At 37.1% G+C, this 20992-nt stretch overlaps 1 protein-coding gene across 2 annotated transcripts in view; it reads left to right on the top strand.

Moving 5' to 3' along the window:
• Ctnna2 (catenin (cadherin-associated protein), alpha 2) overlaps positions 1–20992 on the top strand; it is a 1070661-nt gene that overhangs the window by 228286 nt on the left and 821383 nt on the right. For both annotated transcript variants that reach the window (XM_005385453.2, XM_005385454.2), the window contains exon 3: positions 3088–3283. In XM_005385453.2, coding sequence (XP_005385510.1) covers positions 3088–3283 — 196 coding nt within the window. The remainder of the gene's footprint in view (positions 1–3087; positions 3284–20992) is intronic.

Genomic DNA, 20992 nt, shown 5'->3' with positions numbered 1-20992 from the left:
GAACCTTAACTTTCTCGCTTTTAGATGTAAGTATAGGCACAGTTCAAAAAGATTGAAAGCATAAGGCATGAAGGTAAAAATGGCAGCATCATTTAGAAGAAAGAGAAAATATACAATACTGTATCATCTCACAGATTCTTTTAAGTAGTTTATTTTAAATTTTAAGTGACAAAATAATTGTATATGTTTTTTAATAGGATGAAAACTGAAGTTGCATAGCTAGTAAAAGAATGTGACAGAGTCAAAGAATTTGTATGATAAAGGCTACATTGAGAATTTCCAAGAGCAGTTGCACCCGAAAAATATAGATCTGACTTTGCCACTTGCTGTCAGATCTAACCTACTTTTAACATTTCTATTCAAACAGTTGATATACTGGCCAGAAATGGAACACCGGGAGTCCTGCCTACGCATACCCTAAATCATCCTTCTTTAATTCACTAACAGCCTTCATTTGTCAACAGGAACAGAACTGAGCTGGGTGAAAGGAAATTATCTTGGATTTTTTGATGATTTACTTTGGAAATCCTTTGAATGTTAATTGTCGAACAAACTGGGCAGAAATAACATCTTTACAGTCTTGAGTGTTCCCATCCCAAAATACGGTTATCTCCATTATTCAGTTCTTCTTGTATTTTCTTCATTAAAGTTTACAATTTTCTCCATATACCGTTCTCCATGTTGTGTTATGGTTACCTATGATAATATCAGTTCATGGTTATTGTGAATTCTGTATTTTAAACTATACTTTTTACCGGTACTGCTCTATTATTAGATTTTAATTTTTTATCTAGTATATATTCCCCTTACTTTTCACTTTTATAGTAGTTCTACTTGTCTTTTAATTCTTTTATATTTTCCTGAGACTCTTATTCTTATAAGTAATAAGGTAATGTAATGTTTATCTTTTTAATAACTTGTATCTCTCCTTTATTTTTCTTATCTAATTTACTGAATTTGTCCTCTAATCAAAATTGTCCTATAAGTGAAGAAGTGTCAACCATTACTGCGTTTCTTTGTTCTGAAATGAAGGTGTGAGCAATACGGCAGCTCATCTCTTTCTTCCACTTCTCGTTCTTTTCTCCTTCCATGCTTTTCTACCAAGCAGTAAATGAGAGCTTTCACTGAAAGAGGATTGAGTTCATTTGCTTCTTTTAGAAGCAATCACATTTTCCTAGGAACTTCCCAGGAATATTGCATGCTTATTTTTTCCACATTAAGCGATAAGTTTACGCGGGCATGTTATTATGAGCATCTCCTAAATTATGCTTAATGCAGTAATATACTGTGAAGTAAAAGAAAAGCTGACATTTGTTTGCCTTTATGGAAAGTGAACCCGTGATGTCATTGAGCTTTTTTTATAGTTACCATCATGTTCCATTTCTTACCCCTTTCAGTATACCTGAAATTAACTGCTTTTTTTCTATTTTTTTTCTCATTGGAGAAGTCTAAAAAATGTGTCACAGAAATTCTCACAATTGTGCGTACAATGAGAGTAAATAAAAGCTAACTGGAAGTATGGAGTGTCTCTCTTAGATAATAAGAGTATATTGTAAGTTGAAATTTTAGAGTTAGTCTGTTAACATGGGGGCTTATGTTCATGTTTCCAAGTGTTGGCTGTTCTGGAGAGCTGGGTTTCCCAGAAAGGTAGCATGTTAAAGGGTTAGACTAAATCCTCGTTAGGAGAAACACCTCTGCACCTCAGAAAAGCAACCTATGTGACCAATTCCCTTTCCCTAAAGGGTGGCTCGCTGTGAGTAGAGCTGAAAAGACTGGAACATGTACCGTACTGCAACAACTAAACCACCATCTGACATTTTTATTTGGAATGAGTGTAGTTTTCTTTTTTGGTTCAATATTCATGTCTGAATGTCCTTAGGGAGTCTTTATTTAGTTCACTATATCGAATTATTTACCAGTCAAGAGAGCTGAATATGATATCACCCAAAACTGTTAGCTACTTCCCTAGTACTGGTTCCACCTGTATTAATCATTTTAGCATGCATTTAGTCAATACTTTTCTTTCCTTTTGGTATTATCTGTTCCCCTGTAAACTGGCCGGACACTAATTGTCATTTTGACTAATGGCTTTGCTTGCTCTGGATTTGGAGTAAACATCAGAAGCTACAGCCTTTGGAACTCTTCTGTGGACTGGCTTTCTTGATAACCTCTAAGAAAATGTCTAGTCTGCTAACCAGGATAAATGGCAGTGAAAATTAAACACAGAACCCACTTTCTTATGAAGCTATATTTAAAAAAAAAAAATCCAGCCTTAAACAAGACTGGCACTTTTTGCTGAACAGAATATAGAGCAGCTTTCAAACTTGTCACTAATAGAAAATAAAGGTTCTGAAATCTATAAGAGATAACAAGTTCTTTGAAGGATATTAAATGTTGTGTTAGCAAATTGGTTCTAGATATAGTTACTGCTAAAAGACATTTGGCAGTTGAAATATGTACTCAAATTATGATACTTAGAAAAGGAATGATAATAAATGTCAATCTAATTTCAATTCTGGAAACTTTAACCGGTTAACTAAATATTAAGTCTGCATCATTTAATCCCCTCGCATCAAATTTACCATTTTATTATAAGACAGAGGCTACAGTAGCAGAAATCTTCCAAAGTCCTAGGAGACATCACATTATATTGATTGCTTCCCACTTTTTAATTGTTCATTCATTTCGGCCAGGTCTTACCTAGCTCAGTACTGAAGATTACTTCTAACTTGGCGCATAGAGGTGGTTCCACATTTGCTTTGTTTTTCTCACCCCTGAGGCTGTTTACTCCAAAGAGAACAGTATTTGGTAAGCTATGAAAGCACAACCTTGAGTCAACTGGCAAATTTGACCTTTCTACTGATTCATATGCTTTTGTTTCCTCCTGAAACAAATAACAACTGTTTATTTACATGCTAACCCCGTGTAATTCCATGCTTTCACTGATGAGGCTCTCTGGCATACATTCATAATTCAATAATTAAATCCCAAGATTTAGTAAAATGTAACATTTTGCAATTGTGAAGAGATAGCATATTTCTAGAATGTCTTGTGGAGTAATTTCACAGCTTTTATTTTGTATTTTAGGTCACAACACTGGTCAACACAAGCAACAAAGGTCCATCTGGTAAAAAGAAAGGGCGGTCAAAGAAAGCCCATGTCCTGGCTGCATCTGTGGAGCAAGCCACTCAGAACTTCCTGGAAAAGGGCGAACAGATCGCTAAGGAAAGTCAAGATCTCAAAGAAGAGCTGGTGGCTGCTGTGGAGGACGTGCGCAGACAAGGTAGGGAGGAGGGTGCTGATCAGCAAGGTGTGTGAACAGTGGACTTTTTCTTTCATGGGCTTCATAGATACTCACCCAGAGGATTAGTTTGATTGTTTCCCTCTTTATCCACATCTGTCATTTTTAATGGGGGTTGAAATTAGAGGCATACATAGAGATCCTTTTTTGTTGGCACGGTATAGCAGAGCTACAAATATTCACATCTGCTATTCCTTCAAAATTTTTAAACTGTTGTCTCTTGGTAGATGAAAGCAGACTTCTGTGTCAAGTCAGGTGATGGGATGGAAAGAGCTTGTAATTAGAGAATCGCTAGTGATTCGGGATTTTAAGGATGAGGGGGGAGAAGAACATAAAGCAATGTGAGAAAATTATTGTCTCTATGTTCCTTAAACGTGTATTTGCAGTCCTCAGCTTTCTTCACGCACGGAGCTAGCTAGCTAACTAGCTAGCTTTCATGCTGTTTATTTAACATTTAAAAGCTTTTAGGATGAGGGAAAGAAGATAAAAGAAAGAAGGGAGGCAAAACATAAATATATCTATGAATAGCTGCGATGGCTGTATTGCTGTTGTCTGATAGCGTATTGAAATGAACAGTTAATACTCACAATTTTTTATGTTCTGATCGACTGTGCATGCCTGTGTCTAGTGGTCTGAGCAACTGATTTGAAGGTAACACTATGCAATGGAATTACAATGGTGAACTCCTACCATGTTGTTTAGTGAAACTCTGTATTATCTCTAAGGTTTGATTGAAGAATTATTTTCTTATTCTCTTTGATGGTTTGAGCAATCTTTCATTCTTACATCTGGTAATCTGAGCAATGTAGTTGAGGATAGCGATATGCAATGTAGCAACCACTGTTGATTTGTATTAATTTGCCTTGAAACCCTGTATCACTTTGAATGTTTTTGTTTTGATTTGTTTATGTTTGTGATACTGGTATGCTGCTACTGTTCTATTTTTTTTATTGGTTTGTTTCTCATGTACTACTCTCTTTAAAATAGAAAAAGTAAATGAAAGCTTTTATTTGTGGTAAAATAAACATTTGTAAAATTTACCATTGTAAATATTTTTAAGTATACAATTCAGTAGTGTCAAATATATTCATGTCATCTTATGTAACTTTTCATTTTACAAAGATGAAATACTGTATCCGTTAAGTAATCATAACCACCTCCCTTTATCCCTTGAAAACCAAAAGTCACTTTCTTTTCTTAGGACTTTATTCCTCATAGAAGTTGAAACCTATGGTAGTAGTCTTTTACATCTGACTTATTCCACTTAGTGTAAAGTAATTAAGGTTCATATGTGTTGTAGCATGTATCAAAATTTCTTTTCATGGCCAAATAACATTCCCATGGGTTATGTAACACAATTTCTTCATCCATTCCTCCATCCAAGGACCCTGAGGTTGCTTCTACTGTTCTGCTATGACCATGGTTGTACAAATATCTCTTTGATTCCTTTTAAATTTTGAGTTTATATCCAAAAGGAGTAGTGCCAGGCCATTTGGTGATTACACTTTAAATTTTTGGAGAAGCCATCATGATGATTTTCATGATGATTGCACAATTCATACATCTGTCATTAGTTCACAGGGCTTCCAGATTTTCTGCCTCTTTTCCCAGTACTTGTTTTGTTTGCCTATTTTTTTTAGTACTCATCATAACTTGTGTTAGATGATACCCCATGTGGATTGAATTTATATTTCTCTAGTAATCAGTTATGCTTAGCATCAGTTCATACTCTTGTTAGCTATTCGTGTCTTATTTGTAGACTAGCCTATTGAGGTCCTTTGGTTATTTCTTTATAACTTTTTTTTGTTTTGCTTTGATTGTTGAGTTATTGGAGTTCTTTATATTGTCTGGATACTAGCACTTTATTGAATACTAATTTGCATATATTTTCTCTGTTCTGAAAATTTCCTTGTTACTCTTTTGTGTCCTTTGACACAGAATGTTAAATTGCATCCCACACAGCACCTTTAGTTCAAAGTTTTAGAACTCTGAAATCAGAGTGGACACATAATCCCTAGCACGGCATCCTTCTTGCATTTCTTATCTCAGCATATAGAGACCCCTTCCCAGTCCTCCTCACAGCCAAGGAAGTTTATATTTGTAATCCCACGAAAAGTTATTGGAATTCTAGTGAGTCAATTCGAATCTACCACATCCAGTGCAACCCATGGCGAGAATAAAGATGCTAAGACATATTTGTAGTTATGGGGAGCTAAGGGGTCCTAAGTCCAGCCATGATGATGGCTATCTCAAACACAGGCCTATATCTTGGGCTGAACCAAGACTTTATTCATTTGTGAAGAAGGGAGTGGCTTGAGGATAAGTGACTGTAAGAGTGCCATGAGCTGGGCTAGGTAGGAGGCCTGAAATCACCTCTGCCATATGCAGAGAGAAGGATATGCAGAAAGAGTAATCTGCATGACACAACTGAGATAGCATCTAATGTTTTGGAGTCCGTGCTTCAGCTCTGATGTGTAATCTTTGAAGCCCTAGGAAGTCATTGCCACTATTCCCAAGGCTCAATCCCAGGGAACAGCATGGTGCATTGGCTCACACATCCTACCTCATCCCACCTCACTTGAGTGAGCAACAGGGGCTCTGGGGAAACACACCTGCCATCTCCAAAGATCACCATCAGCACCTTGACTAGACCAATATGCATTGCTTAAAGCCCATTGGAGGGATAAGGAAAAGTTCTAGCCAGCTCTGTACATATCAATACATGGAAATGGAGTCAGGCTCAGCTAAAATGGAGCCAGTTGCTCCTCTTTCAAGGAGAGTCACCTAGATGGTCCTTCACATCAGTGGATACTGTGCATATCTATTCAGAAATACTGATGTCCTTCTTGTTACTCTCTTTGCCTTTCAAATAGTCTATTATAAAATCCCACAGGTTTTAAACTTCTAAATATCAGTTTAAAGAATCATTTTCTTCCACATTTATTTGAAAGCATCTTTTTTGTTACCTGCCCCAGGACCTTTCCATTTCTGATTCCCTTTTAAACAGCCAAGGGTAATTCACTGTGCACAACCCAGCTCAAAGAACACCTTCTCAGGGGAATTTTCTGACACTCCTCTCATAGAAATCCATCCATTAATATAGAAGATGATATTCAGAAATTATGGCAACAACATTTAGAAACAGTAACCTGTTTGAAAGTGCTTTTCTTGGTACCCAAGAGACAGAGAAACAGAAAGAGGTGATTTTATGATAAACCAATTGAATCTATACATACTAGCTTCCTAAATTGACTGAATTTTAGCAGGTAAGAGCCGTAATGTCTATGCACAACATTTTACTCCTAAAGCACTTAGCGTGGTGCTCCAGAATATGGCAGGTGATAGTCAGAAAGAAAGCTGTGTTGAGAACTCACCAAAGCCTTAGAATCTCAGGTAAGATGCTAATCTCACTTTGATCAAAAAGCAGATTATTTAAGATAAGTCATTTAAATGCTTTCAACCTCAGTCTCTCCATTTATCAAATATAGACGATTGCTGTATTTCCACAGTAGAATTTTTACTAAGTGAGGTCACAAGGATTTTTAAGGACTTACATGAAACACAGATGTCACCATAGATTGCTTAGTCGTAATTTATTAAATTAATCTGTGTCTTTTGGCAGTGACTGTCCTTCCTATCCATGAACACTCCTCAGGGCTTTCGAACAGGATGCTTGAAAGCTGAATCAGCATCTAGAGCTTTTCTTACAAAGGACTGAATGTCTGAGTGTGGCTTAGATTTGGCAGAGGTGTGAGTGGTCCAAGCCATCCATGAGTGGATAGGTGTGGAGCTATGAATCACATAGAGTCAAGTTTCTGGAAAATGAGGAATGCGAAGGGGATTTTCCAGTCATGTTTTATACTGAATCTCTGAACCAGCGGAAGCTTGGGGTAGAAAATACCAACATGTTTTTGGTGTTTACCACCAACATCTTCCTGTACTACAAACTCTTTGAAACATGCACTAATCTTAGTAGTTCTGAGACCTTAGTGAATATAGAAAGAGAACCTTTACAAATTTGATGTCTAGGCCTCACTCTGTTAGTTAAATTAGTAGGAACCAGGCATGAGTGATTGAAGTTACCCTTGTAATGCCATGTGCGGTCTGAACAGAAGTGGAATAATCCTCCTTTTTTGCTCAGTTCCACATGTGCAGTTGAGTTGGGAAGCAGTACACACAACGCATATGCTGATAATCATTATTCAAGGTTTCTGAACTTACAGCTTACTTAGAGGTATGTAAGTAAGACATACATGGGAAAAATATGATACTTTATATTAAAATGTTATGGATGCATATGTCCTATGCAAAATAATATGTCACCAAGACTGATATACTGTAGCCATTTTGGAAATATGTAAGCGTATATTAGCCTCAATTTATAGGACAGTTACGTATTCACAGAGTTACATAAAAAGGTGTGTGGTTGGAATTAATCTAGAAGGAAGTGCTATTTAAACCGAATATTAATTAAAATTTGTAAAGAATAGCAGAGTAAGCACTTCGAGGGATAGTCCAAGGCAGAGAGATAATGATGTTGACAATGCAGGGTGGATAGTAAAACCCTGATTTGATGAGAACTTTTATGTTCAGATACAGTTAGACAAATGATGAGATGCTGGAAGGGAAAGTTCAGGAATGAGGCTGAGTATAGACAGTAGGAAAGAACAAAAGAAAAGCAAGACGGACAGAGAGATAAAAGAAGCTACGAACTGGCTGCATATTGCCTATTTAAATGATAGTGCCGAAAGATTAAAACAGCGACTTTATGAAAAGCTGAATGAACCAGAGAAAGGCTGAAACCAGACACAGTGCCCCAATATGTTTACAGTGGCAGAGGAAACAAAACAAAAAGCTGTATTTAAGAAGCCAGGATTGGGCTGGTGGCAATGAGAACAGAAGCAAGAAGCTAAATGTTAACGGTATTGAAACAACAGCAAGAAAAAGAGTAAGGTATTTTCCAATGCATAGAAAGAGAAGAGTCAAGACTCAACATTCCTTCTGATTTTGGCCAGATGTAACAGGGATGGGGAGGTTGAGGAGGGGGTAGGGGCTGTGGAGAGAAGGCCAGCTTGATGTTTAACAATGATGGATGTGAAACACTGCTGAACAGATGGTAATGCTATGGGACCAGAACTCCGATGAAATAGAGAAATTTAGGGGTGTTTGAGGTTGATAAATGAAGCTCTTAGAGATAAGAGTTTCCATTACATATGTGCCAATAGATAAGAGTAAAGGGATGAAGGTACGGTTTTGAAAGAATGGATAAATTAAGATGAAAATAGAATAGAAATAAATTAAAGGGGAAAGCATGTCCTAAAATGTGACAGAAAATGTCTTAGTTACTGTTCTCATTGCTGAGACAAAATACCTGGCACCCAAAGTTAAAGGGGGAGATGTTTACTTAGCTCACAGTTTGTAGAGGTTGCAGTCTGCAATCCGCTGGCTCCAAGGCAGGGTGGCACATGGAAGAGGGACAACAGTTCATGGTAACTAGGGTGGTGGAAGATAGCAAAAGCAACAAGAGAGGGGAAGACAAGCCTCTTTCTGTTCCATTTATTTATTTATTTATTTATTTATTTATTTTTGGTCTTTTTGAGACAGGGTTTCACTATACAGTTCAAGCTGGCCTTGAGCTCACTTTGTAGCCTAGGCTGGCCGCGAACTCGCAGTGATCCTCCTGCCTCAGCCTCCCGAGTGCTGGGAATACAGGCATGAGCCCCCATGCCTGGCCTCTGTTCCTTATATTGTATCCAGTCTACTAGGATTAAGGTGGTGCCAATCTGATCAATGGACTGATCCTAGCATCCTTAATCCAGCATTGCCCTACAAATCAGTCACACACTCTAGATATAGCCACCTCTGCAAAAAAACCTATGACCACATAAGGCTTGGTGGGGGACACCTAGACATAAAGCATAACAGAGAACAAAGACAGGACAGAATCCTGAAATCCAAGGGATGGAGGCATTTTGTAAGAAGACAGTGATCAGACTACACTCTAGAATGTTGTAGTCATGTTAAAGTCTTCTGAGATTGTGGACAATGACCAATGAGGAAACACCTTAGGTTTTTGCTAGAAGAGTGTCATGAAATATATTGAAAAATTCATTTGCAGGAGTCTACAAGGGCAACTGTTAAAAGACAGGGTGAGGTAATTGTATCTTGGAAAGATAACCCTCCTTTAGTCATTGTTGTGCTACTTACCACTCATATTTCTCTTTGCTCCTGTAGATAATCTGATGCTCACCTGAGAGTCTGTCTGCTATTATGATGTGCATTTCTAGAGCTTGGTACAATGCCTGATACCTAGCAGTTAATACATGCTTCAGAAGATTGGCACAGAATGGAAGGAGAGAAATAGAAGGGTACTAGAGAAACATTCAGAATAAACAATCTATATGATTCCATATGGTTCTCAGCCTGTATTACAAGTATTGAGAATGTGTGGAGGGAGGAAGCCACAATTGTAGATATACAGGGAAAATTCTCAGGTTGCACGAAGTGATATAGAAAACGAATAGAGAGGGGAGATACACTCAGCAGTGTTTCATAGAAAAAACTGAGGGATAAGGCAGATTGAAATAACCTTGTTTTGCAGAAAGATTGAGGTGATTTTAATGGACCATGGATATGTGATATTTGCCTACTCTTGGAGATAATTTCTACAATTTTATACATTTATACAATTTTGCTAGAGATACTGGCATCTCTGTAGGTCTTCCATGCATTTTTAAGGGATTTCATTTATTCAGAACAACTATTATTCCTTTTTTGTATGCAGCTGAATAAAAGCAATTTATGACATATTTAACTGTCTAAGAATGTTGTGTTCTATTTAATCTGTTTATTTGGTGTATAATAACATCTGCTAGAAAAGGGATGCTCATGTGGTATATTTGGGAACCTTCTTAGATTTGAGGTCTATCCACTGTGCTTTGCGGGATAAAAGACACCATTCTTCATGTTTATTCCGTGGGCAGAGCTATTTAATGGTGGGACACTGCTATGGGTCCTTTCCCATAAGACTTACAGTACATTCTTACAGCTTCTTTCCTGCCCTCCCATTATCGTATTTCCACACCCTGTTAAGCCATGGACCAGTTGCATGGATTTCCTACCTTCAGCTGACAATTTAGCTTTCTCTAACTGCCCACTCTCTGTACAATGACAAATCAAAACAATGACAACACAGCCTAGTCATTAAGATGTGTCTATCAAATCTGTAGACTGAGTTGTATACGGTTATTTCCCAACATTAGCAAAGATCTCATGGCACTGTGGGACAACAGCTGCGAATAAAAATAGTGGTTTCTTCATGGAACCATTTCTGAAATCATAGTGATGAATAAACTTTTGCTATGTATGCAGGGTTTTCTTTGTCTGGTTTGATTAAACTACAATGTGAATTGATGGGGGTGATATCAAGTAGTTCTGTTATTTTATTTTTAACCCATCAATATTTATTGAGCAACTGGTGACCCATGAGTTGAGTCACATAAAGCAGGACTGAGAGTAGCAGAGAAAAAGGGAATGGCATCTTTTGCATCTCTGAGAAGAGCTGAAACTTGCTTCCTGATAATTGGCTGCTGTCTCCTTCCTCACTCTCTTTGGTGGATGGAAGACACTGGTCTAGCAGAAACTACAGTTGTATCAACCATGTGAACCCCACAGTGCAGAGCTCTTTACCTGACTAGGAAGTCCTTGTTGTCACACAGTTGTGTCCCTCCTCTTGCAGTGCTACAAACATGGGGAGCAGCATTGCAAAGAGTGGAAGGGAGTGTAGCTCTCCTTCAGCCCTTCCGCAGGGGTCAGCATCTCTAAGGAGAGCTGGAGGTAGTTCCAGGATATTGCTCCTCCTCAGTGTGTCTTTTTTCTTGTGTCCCTTGTTTTGTGCCTCTGTTCTTCTTACCCTGATGCTTGTGGTGTCTGCAAGAGACGATGGGCTTCCTTTCCTGTGTAGTGACTCTTCTATGCTATGTACCAGACTACCCTGTATGGATGGCACACAGCCGTGTTCCAGTAGGGGCTCCTGTGAGTCGTGAGGTGAGATTTCACTTACTCTAGGTTTGGGTATGCAGGTATCTCCGAAAGCAAATCTTAGGTAAAGGAAGAAAAGAGTGCTGCCTTTCCATGATTCTCACATCTTTGAGTGTTGACTTTATTGCATGTAGATTCATTACCCTTTCCAGTTATACTATTCAAATATAGTCATCTCTGGATAACTATAAGTGATTGGTTCCGTGACTCTGTCTATGTCAAAATCCATAGATGTTTAAGTTCCTTGTATGAATTAGTGTAGTATATGCATGCAACCTACACATATTCTTCTATATCCTTTAAATCATTTGTAGATTATTTATAATACCTAACAATGTAAATGCTATGTAAATTTAATTATACTATATTTTAGGGAATAATGAGAAGAAAAAAGATCGCATGTTCAGTACAAATGGATATTTTTTCAAAAATTCCCAAGTGTTTGAATTTCTGGATGCAGAAAACATAAATATGGATGGACAACATTTATATAATAAAGCACTTATGTATAAGTCAGGGACAAACCATGGTGAGGCATGGTGGGTGTCTCTTTTGGTCTGGAAATGCAGTTGAGCTTGGCTCTTGTGAAGGTTTACTATGGTAGACACTGTCTACTATGGTAGACACTGCTCTTCACTGTCCCTCCCAGGACAATATCTTGTAGAAGCTGTCTTTAATAGGGGTTTCTCAGAGTGAAGCTCACAGACCACTGTGTTCAGAATCCTTGGGATGAGGATAGGCAATCTCTATAAAACTTAAATTCATGGGTCTAACCAAAATCTCAGAGTCAGTTTATTTACAGTGGTCCTGGGAATCTTTAGTTCTTTTTTTTAAAGCTTAAATTACTATGTTTATTGTAAGAGTAAGGTTGCACATACAGATCAACTCATGATACTGAATCACTGTAAAACCTACAAAGCATTTTTAAATTATCTAAGTTATATGTAAATATAGTACCCCAAGTAGATTTTTTGCTTCCAAAATTTGATATTGATAAATAACCTATGTTTAATACACTGGTACCTCAGTTCATGAATGCTTTTGTTTGCAAATAATTTGCAAAACTTCTTTCCCACACAATCACCAATGTGGCAGTCTTTTCCAAAACTGTAGAACAAATTGAGTTCAGGAACCAGGTTCACTGCAATCTTTATAAATGTCATCCTTAGTATTGTCTTTTTTCCGCTGGAAAGGACGCTGTCAGGGCTGGACTTGTAGCTGAGGGGTTGCACGCATGCTTAGTGTATGTGAGGTTTTGGGTTCAATCTTCAAAACCAAAGGAAAAGAATTGTCTCACTAGTGTAAGAACCTGAAAGAGTGAGTAAAAATTAAGAGGTATGATAGATATTGTGAAACAAAAGGAAGCAGCTCAAAAGTAAAGAGCAACTGGGATGAGGGAAAACAAAAAAGAAAGAAGAGGAAAATTATGTATATATGTATACACAGGATAGCTAACATAGTTGTACTACTGACTTCTATTGCTTTTTTGAAAGGAACAGTTAATGTTTAATTGTTTGATCAATGTTACATGTCTATATTTGTTTACCTGAGTAACCACTTTGAAGATATCAATATGTAATGCAACAACCATTATTAATTTCCCATCACCTTGTCTAAAATTCAGTATTGCTTGTACTGTTTTTGTGTTATTTTGCAAAACTGTGTTTGTTAATATGTTTTCATTCTTTTATCCTTAAAATAAAAAAAGAAAGAAAGAAGAAGGAAAGACAGGAAGAAGGGAGGGATGGAGGGAGAGAAAAGAAAATAGAGGAAGAAAGGATGCTATTCAGAAATGAAACCAATTTTCAAAAGTGTAAAAGCATACAAAATAGTGACAAACCTAGAGATACTTGCAATGATGACAACATAAATTTTGTTGTGAAAATATCATCAAGAAAATATGATGAATGTTAAAATACCATAAACCTTATAATTCATCTTGGTACAAATTTTAACACCTGGCAGTAGTTTTAACAGTTGTGTATTTTGTTAAATAAAACACATTTGTATGCCAAAGTTTGTGTCACTTGAGGGCCCAGGCTTATCTCTGGTTAACAAAGAGGCCTTGTCTCAGAAAACTGTGAGATAAAAGCAGATTCTTCTTTTACCTGACACCTCTCTCTGGAGCTGCTGGTGTCTGAAAATGCTGTAATTTTTCTGCAAGAATAGTGACAACAATTGCGCCTTTTTATTGATTGCCACTCCGTTTGTAAGATATTTTGCATGTATTTTCTAGAAATCATTTTGTTAATCATTTGAAAGTTATTATCCACACTTGGCAACCTTATCCATGGTATGCCACTGATGCTGAATGAAGGCTACATGTATTAACTGACCAAATAACCCAGCAAAAGTTCATGAGAATTTGCTATGCACAGGCGCTAGCCTGGTTGCTGACAATATAGAATAAAGAAAACCCTTTCTCTGCCTTTAGCAGTGTTACATTCTGAGACAAGACAGCTGCATAAGTAAAAATGTAAGCTAATGTTGTCAGTCCAAAGAAGTACAATTTGAAAATGAAACCAGCAAAAATATGATACATGAAATAGAAAACTGATATGTTGAACTTAATATTAAAGTATTAAAGTTAGAAACTTTGCTCTGTGAAAGAACATGCCTAGAAATTTGAGGCAAATCATAGGTTATTAGAAAATATTTGTAAATTACCTACCTGATGTAGAGCTTGTATCCAACGATACACAAAATATTCTTAAAATTCAGCAAAAAGACAATGAACAACCTAATTTTTAAAAAAATTCGATGACCTACCTACAGACACCTCATTAAATGTGGACAGTACAGATGGTAAATAAACATACCAAATAGTGTTATCAACATATGTGACTGGGGAAATGCAAATTAAAACAGCAATAAGATTTCACTGTATGTCTACTAGATTCACTAAAATCTCTACAACTGACAATACCAAATGTGGCCAGATGCAGCACTTCAAGGATTTTCACCATTTAATTGCAAGGTCACACAGTCATTTTGGAAAATAAATTAGAAGTTTTGTTTATTTTTTGGATGAGGGAAAAGAGAAGAGAGAAGGGGAAAATATATATATATATATACACAGGATAGCTAACATGGTTGTACTATTAACTTTGATTGCTCTATTGAAAGGAACAGTTAATGTTTAAGTGTATGATCAATCTTACATGTCTATATTTGTTTATCTGAATATCCAAATTGAAGATATCAATATGTAATGCAACAACCATTGTCAATTTCCTATCACCTTGTCTGAGATTCTGTATTGCTTGTATTGTTTTTGTGTTATTTTCTAAATGTATGTGTGTTTGTTAAGATTTTTTCATTCTTTTATCTTTAAAAAAAAGAAAACTGACCATGAAATTACTTTACAACTCTGTGATCACAACCTTTTATATTTATATCATGATTCAAAAGCTTCTAGTTATGTTACCTAATTGTGTTACATATTTTAAAGTAAAATTTTAAAATGATCTTGGATTTTAGTTTTTCTTGCTTTTGAAAGAAATAACTATTTTTGCACTTGTATAGCACAGGTCTCAATCAGTGAATCAATACTGACAGTTTACTGACTGAATTGAGCATAGTGTAAAAAGAAAATAATACAATGTTCTGCTAGTATGTTTAGAAGAAATAACATGCACAAACATAAATACTGAACAGTTCTTGCTCTCAAACTTGTAACAAGTCTGTATTTTATATCTGTATGAATAAAGTTTAGAAATCTAGTGTAGAGATTGTGGGAGACTATCAAATAACATTTTTTAAGATCTAAATTTGTCAGTATAAAACTGTCCTTGCCTTTCACAGTAAAAAAAAAATTGTATTTACAAAGATACACAGGAAATATATACAGGAGAGAAGGAGAGGGAGAGAGAGAGAAAGAGAGACAGATAGAGAGAGAGAGAAAGAGAGAAAGAGTAAGAGAGAGACAGAGAGAGACAGTGTGAGAGAGAGACAGAGAGAGAAAGAGTGAGAGAGAGAAAGAGAGAAAGAGTGAGAGAGAGACAGAGACAGTGAGAAAGAGAGAGTGAGAGAGACAGACAGAGACAGGGAGACAGAGAGAGCTTCACCTAAAATATGAAAATCAAGGCCAGACACTGGTGAGGAGCCAGGGTTGTGATTCACGCACATACACGTTAGAACCCAAACATCTTGTGCAGACCTATCCAGATGAGGGCACGTCCACAGGAGTGCGAATGGAAGGAGGGGAATGGATTTACTGTAGACTCAGGTTCAAATTCCAAGTCTACAGTTTTTATGGGGCCTGCGCCCTGTGACTTTCACAAGCTACCTTCTCGTTCCAGTGTTTTCATGATGTCAGTGGGGCTACACATTAGTACACTCTTGGGAGGCAGTGCGAAGAGCAGGGGGTGGGACGCATACAAAACACAGAGGCAGAGCACACGGCACACGTGGCTATCTCAAAACACCCAGGAGCCGTTGCCTTTATTGTTACCGTCAAGGCCATCATTCTTGCTTCAACTGGGAAGCACATGTGATCTGACAGATCTCTTGTAAAGCGTATGACAATAGGACATTTCTAATTTAAAAAGGAGTAATTCTGCTACATCACTATTTTACTTCCATTTTATTTGTAATCTACCTTTTTAAAAGTAAAATTTGTTAACCCAAACATCTGATTCTAACCATGCATGAGAAAAAATAGCCTGCATTAGCACAAAAGATAAAGAAACATGGTTATCAAGCTTTTCCTCTTTAATAGCTAAGTCTGTAATTCAATCAAACAGTGCACTTGACGTAAACATCTTGAGTAACAACAGGATACGATTTCCAAGATGAAACTAATTCGCTGATCCTTGCCTAATTATGATGCATGTCAGTGACTTGATGCAAACCAGCACTCTTCATGTTCTGGGCCCCTGTAAAACTGCAACTCAGTAACCAGGCTTCTAAGCAGGGCTTGGCTTTCAAAAAGTTAATAAATGGGCAGGATAAAAGGCTTATAAAGCCATATGGACTTTTGCTAAGTGCATGGTAATAAAAAATTCCCAAAGGAGCAGCCCTCTTGAGTGGCATATAGGCCATATGGAAAAAAAAAATAAAAATTTGCAGTAAATTATGGAGATGGCACCACAGCCTGGCAACATGAGGCAGAGGTCTTACTCTTTCAGAGTGGATAATGGACTTCTTGATACAATGGGAAATAGGCAGACAGGACAAGATGAAGTGAATTCCTTCTTTTTGAAAAGAGATCCAGAATTCCTGACAATGAGCACCTATTTGTATGTTTCCTCAATTAAAGAGAACAAAGAGCCACTTTGAAAGGCTGTTTTCTCGACAGCAGCCCTGGGATCTTTCCTGTGCCAGGATCTTTCCTGGGTGAGCATCTTAATCTCAAATGTTCCATTTCTTCCTTGCTACTGGAACCTCTCAAACAGCATGCAAACATGTTATATGTGAAAACGGAGACCTTCCCTAATCACAGCCACTCCCTCATGCACCATTTTTCTGCCACTTTTAGGCAAAACTTCTTAAAGAGTGAGTCATGCTCACTTAGTCCCCTTACTCCAGAGTATCTTGGTTTCTTTTTATTGTGCAGTATAACTCATATTAAACAACATGAGGAGTAACAAGAATTTGAATATCAGACCCTTCTGCTCAAGAAATAAAATGCAACAAACGCTTCCCTTCTTCTCAGAGTCTGTATTTCCTTCCCTCCCTATTCCCACTGCCCAGATATTACCAGAGAACCACAGTTCTGAATTTCAGTCTTTATTTCCTATGCATTTCCATACAACAGAGTTGAAAGAGTTTGATAGATAATAAATACCTGCGGCTGCAGAACAGTCATCCACATCTGCCATTACCATGCCATTCCTCCCTCAGAAATTTATTTCCCATAAGTCTTCAAAGTAAATTTGTTACTTATGAATGAATGGTTACTTTTGCAACCATTCCATTCTGATCTCAAGCTCACTTCCATGGACCCTCTAGGGCTGAGCTGTTGGGTTCAGCTGTCGGTCCTATGTGGACACTTTTTTCTCTACATCTTTTACTCAAACTCTCAGCAGTTTCCCTGCAGTTGACTCCATCCTGCCTCCTTGGGCCATCTCATTCTTTGCCTCTCTCGACTTCTGATAAGCTTCGTTTTCCTCCTGCCTCTGCCTGGTACCACATCTCTTGAAATTATAAATATTGGAATCCCCCAGGATGTGGGCCTGGGCTTTCTTTTCTATCAGTCATCTCACAAGTAAATCAGTGGCAATGAACAGCTATGGCACGCATGTTACTGTTTTTCTTTTAAAACAAAGATGTTAGTATATGTTGTTTTTTTCTAAACTAAAACCTCAGTGTTCAGAGTTGGGTTAACAGTGTTGGTACTTTGCAATAAATAAGTTGGTCTTAGGTTGCTGCTTGGCATTCATTCTGTACAAGGTTTACCATGACTGCTGGAAATCAGTGATTCCAAAACTTTTCTTTATCACTCTTGGCTGTGGACGTATTTATCAGTATTGCACAAGTAGACCCTTCTCATTTTCCCCACTTCAGGAAAGGGACTAAACACCCAGTACCTTAAGGCAATAAAATGAAACTTAGACTTCATTTTTTTCTCTGCAGCTTTCCTTTTTGTTAAACCTCTAAAACACATTGTGGTGCTTGTAATCTTGCATTTAGAAACAGATTGCCTCTTGCTGCTGAATTTATGTTGGAAAAACCTTTAACCTATGAAGTACATGATTGGTACAGTAGGTTCCAAAGAGGAATGTCCGCTGCACTTTTTCCAAGTGTGCTTCTTGGAGACAGTGGAATCTCCACTTTGCTAAAAGCTACATATACAGCATGTGTAAATTAGACATTATGTGTTTTAATTTCTATTTGTTAGCTAATAATGCCAGCCTTATCTAATCAATAAAATTTTAAGAATCAGACAAATACCAGAAAAAATCAAGGTAGCGTGATGCAATTTTCAAATTGAATGTGAAAACCCAATTGCTTGTGAAGGCTTGACTTTTTTCCTTTGTGAAATTTAAACATAAACTGAAGAGCTATATACAGTATTTTAAGTAAATATGTGGATAAGTTTTTGATTTTTTGAAGAAAGCTGTTTTAGTTTCTTTTTTATCATTGTAGCATGTATCATCATAAAGATTTCATGATCTTGGTGTGACTTATTTGAGGTTGTAAATTTAAAAACACATTTCTTACAACTCAGGATAGTTTAAACTTGGTGTAGCTGTTAAGTCAATCTGGCCCTTTGCTTTGAATTTCTAAAAGTATTTGTTGGTATGTAAGTCAATATATGCTGTTGCAATAATGTTTTTCAATTTTCTTGTCATTGCTTTTTGTATTTTTATGCTCCCATTGATCAAATGAAATTTGATTGTCTTCTTAAAGCATAAACATATTTAATAGCATTGCCTTTTAAAAAGCCCTCAAGATGAGCACTATATTTGAATGGGCTGTAATTTGTTGCTCCGTACAATAATTATATTACAGTTCCCTGATGTGCATTCATATGGGAGTATTTAAGGGATGAAAGTTCAAAAGTGTGAAATATTTACATTCATTAGAACATGATCTTTATACAAGCAAAAAGGAAAGACATTAATTGGTTTACTTCCAATTGCAGGCTTTATGAGCATGCTGCTTTGGTAATTTCTTAAATGTCACAATTAAAAATACTAGCCTATTCCTTTCTAAGCTTTTGTTGAAATGGTAGTGGTCATTTGTAATGTTATATAATAAATTTAAAATATGGTCTTTAAATATAAGTATGAGTATTAGAGCTAATATTTCTCCTTTTCAAGCCAAAAGCTCTAAGTAACAAGTGATTCCTTTTCCTGATGTAATAATCTCCAGAGAGCTCCAGCGTATTTTATTTGTTTTCTTCCACAGAAGCAGAGCAGGATGGCTTCAGCTGTGTTTCTCTGAATGAGCTTGGGTTTATCTCTGGTTTCAGTTTCCTACTTAGGAAATTAAATCTTTGGATTAGATCTTGTCTAATATCTCTTTATGTATTTTTCCTTTTTTTTTGAGAGAAGAAAAGGAAGAGCACCAGGACTGCCTATGCCGTGGGGTGTGGCTGGGCACTTTTGGAATCTTTAAGATCTATAGTCCATTTAAACAGTGTCCATTGTTAGTTTCTTTTTTACATATGTTGCTGAAAATCAGGATTGCTAGGTTAAGACATGTGAAAAATAGGTGACCACCCACAGTGCTTGTCCATGACATCAGAGAGATGGAAGATACCAAGCTCTGTGGAACTGGGTAGCTCTGTGGAACTGGTAAATATTGGAAAACAAAAATTCCCTGTTCACTCAGAGCTACCACTTCCTCCCTCTCTACTCACCAAACTGGGCTCTGATCCACAGAAATAAATCATATGTATTTATGGTCACTGATATGCCTCCTGTAGCCCCTGAGGATGGCTTGGAGAGTTAGCCCTTCATCTTGGTGAAATGGGATGGTAAGATGTATGGGAGAGGTTCAACTGATGAGAAAGTGCTGGTAGCTAGCTAGATGCATGCTGTGAAACTACTCAGAAAAAAATAAGAAAGATAAGAAGGTTTTTAAACAGTGACCAATTCTGCTGCAAAGATATACAGCAGTCTTGGGCCAGGGATATAGCTCAATAGCACAAGCACCTACCTGGCAAGTACAAGGTCCTGAATTCGATTCCTGGCACCAAAAAAATAAATAAATAAATAAATAAAGATATAAGGAGTCTGGCTGCAAAGACCTAGATGAGCTGATTTTTGCACAGAAAAAATGCCAAAGGTAATGTAGACTACAACAAAATTTCTAAAGATTGTGGGAAAGAAGCGGCATATGATGTCAGGGCCATTTGTTAATTTTTGCACAGAAATGGGATGTAGTGATAAACCTTCATTCTGGTGTGAGTGGTAGTGTCATTCAAAAGCCTGTGGTTATTTCATTACTTTAATGTGTTTGTTTATAGATAGCAAAGAGAAAACTTTTTCCATGCCACTAATGAGACCACAGACGCTGGGACCCATGATGTGCAGGAGTTCTACAGCATGGACTTTGATGTGTAGTAGTTTACAAAGAGCTTGGGGGCAAATAACTTACAGCACAGTGGCAACAAACACATCCTGCTAGAAATGGCCACATCACTCCATTTCACTCCCTAGCACCTTCTGTGGGTTGGTGGCCAAGTCTGTGATTCTCACTTGGTAGTTAATAAGTTCTCAGTCTCAGGCAGAGCATAGTTACAGACTAACAAGCTTGTTGAAATACACAACCCCAACTCATTCAGGGTGTACCTGGTCAATGGTAAGATGTCCTAGACTTCCAGTGCCTTCATTATGTGATTGGGAGAAGATTCGCTGTGGAGACTTTTAGCTACTGAACCAAAATTGACTCAAGAACACAGTAATGTCTATAATTTTCCATCTTTCAAGAGGCCAATGGATAGGATGATGTGGTGTTGCTTATGGGTTAAAAAATGGTAGCATTCACCCTTGCAGGGGAAGAAACTCAGCAGGCACTATGTAGAAGGAAAAATAATGATATTTACATAGGAATGGTAGAGGATTCCAATGGGAATATGCATTTCATTCCAAACTAGCAGCATATTCAAAGTGGTTAAGGCAAAGGAAGTTTTTAAAGACAAAAATGAGGATGATTACATCGATGTTTTGAAACAGTAATCTTTGGTCACAATGATTATAT

Source organism: Chinchilla lanigera, unplaced genomic scaffold (genome assembly GCF_000276665.1).
Source record: "Chinchilla lanigera isolate Chin_1 unplaced genomic scaffold, ChiLan1.0 scaffold00023, whole genome shotgun sequence".
NCBI classification, from domain to species: domain Eukaryota; kingdom Metazoa; phylum Chordata; class Mammalia; order Rodentia; family Chinchillidae; genus Chinchilla; species Chinchilla lanigera.
This window is presented reverse-complemented; position numbering and strand designations above follow the sequence as displayed.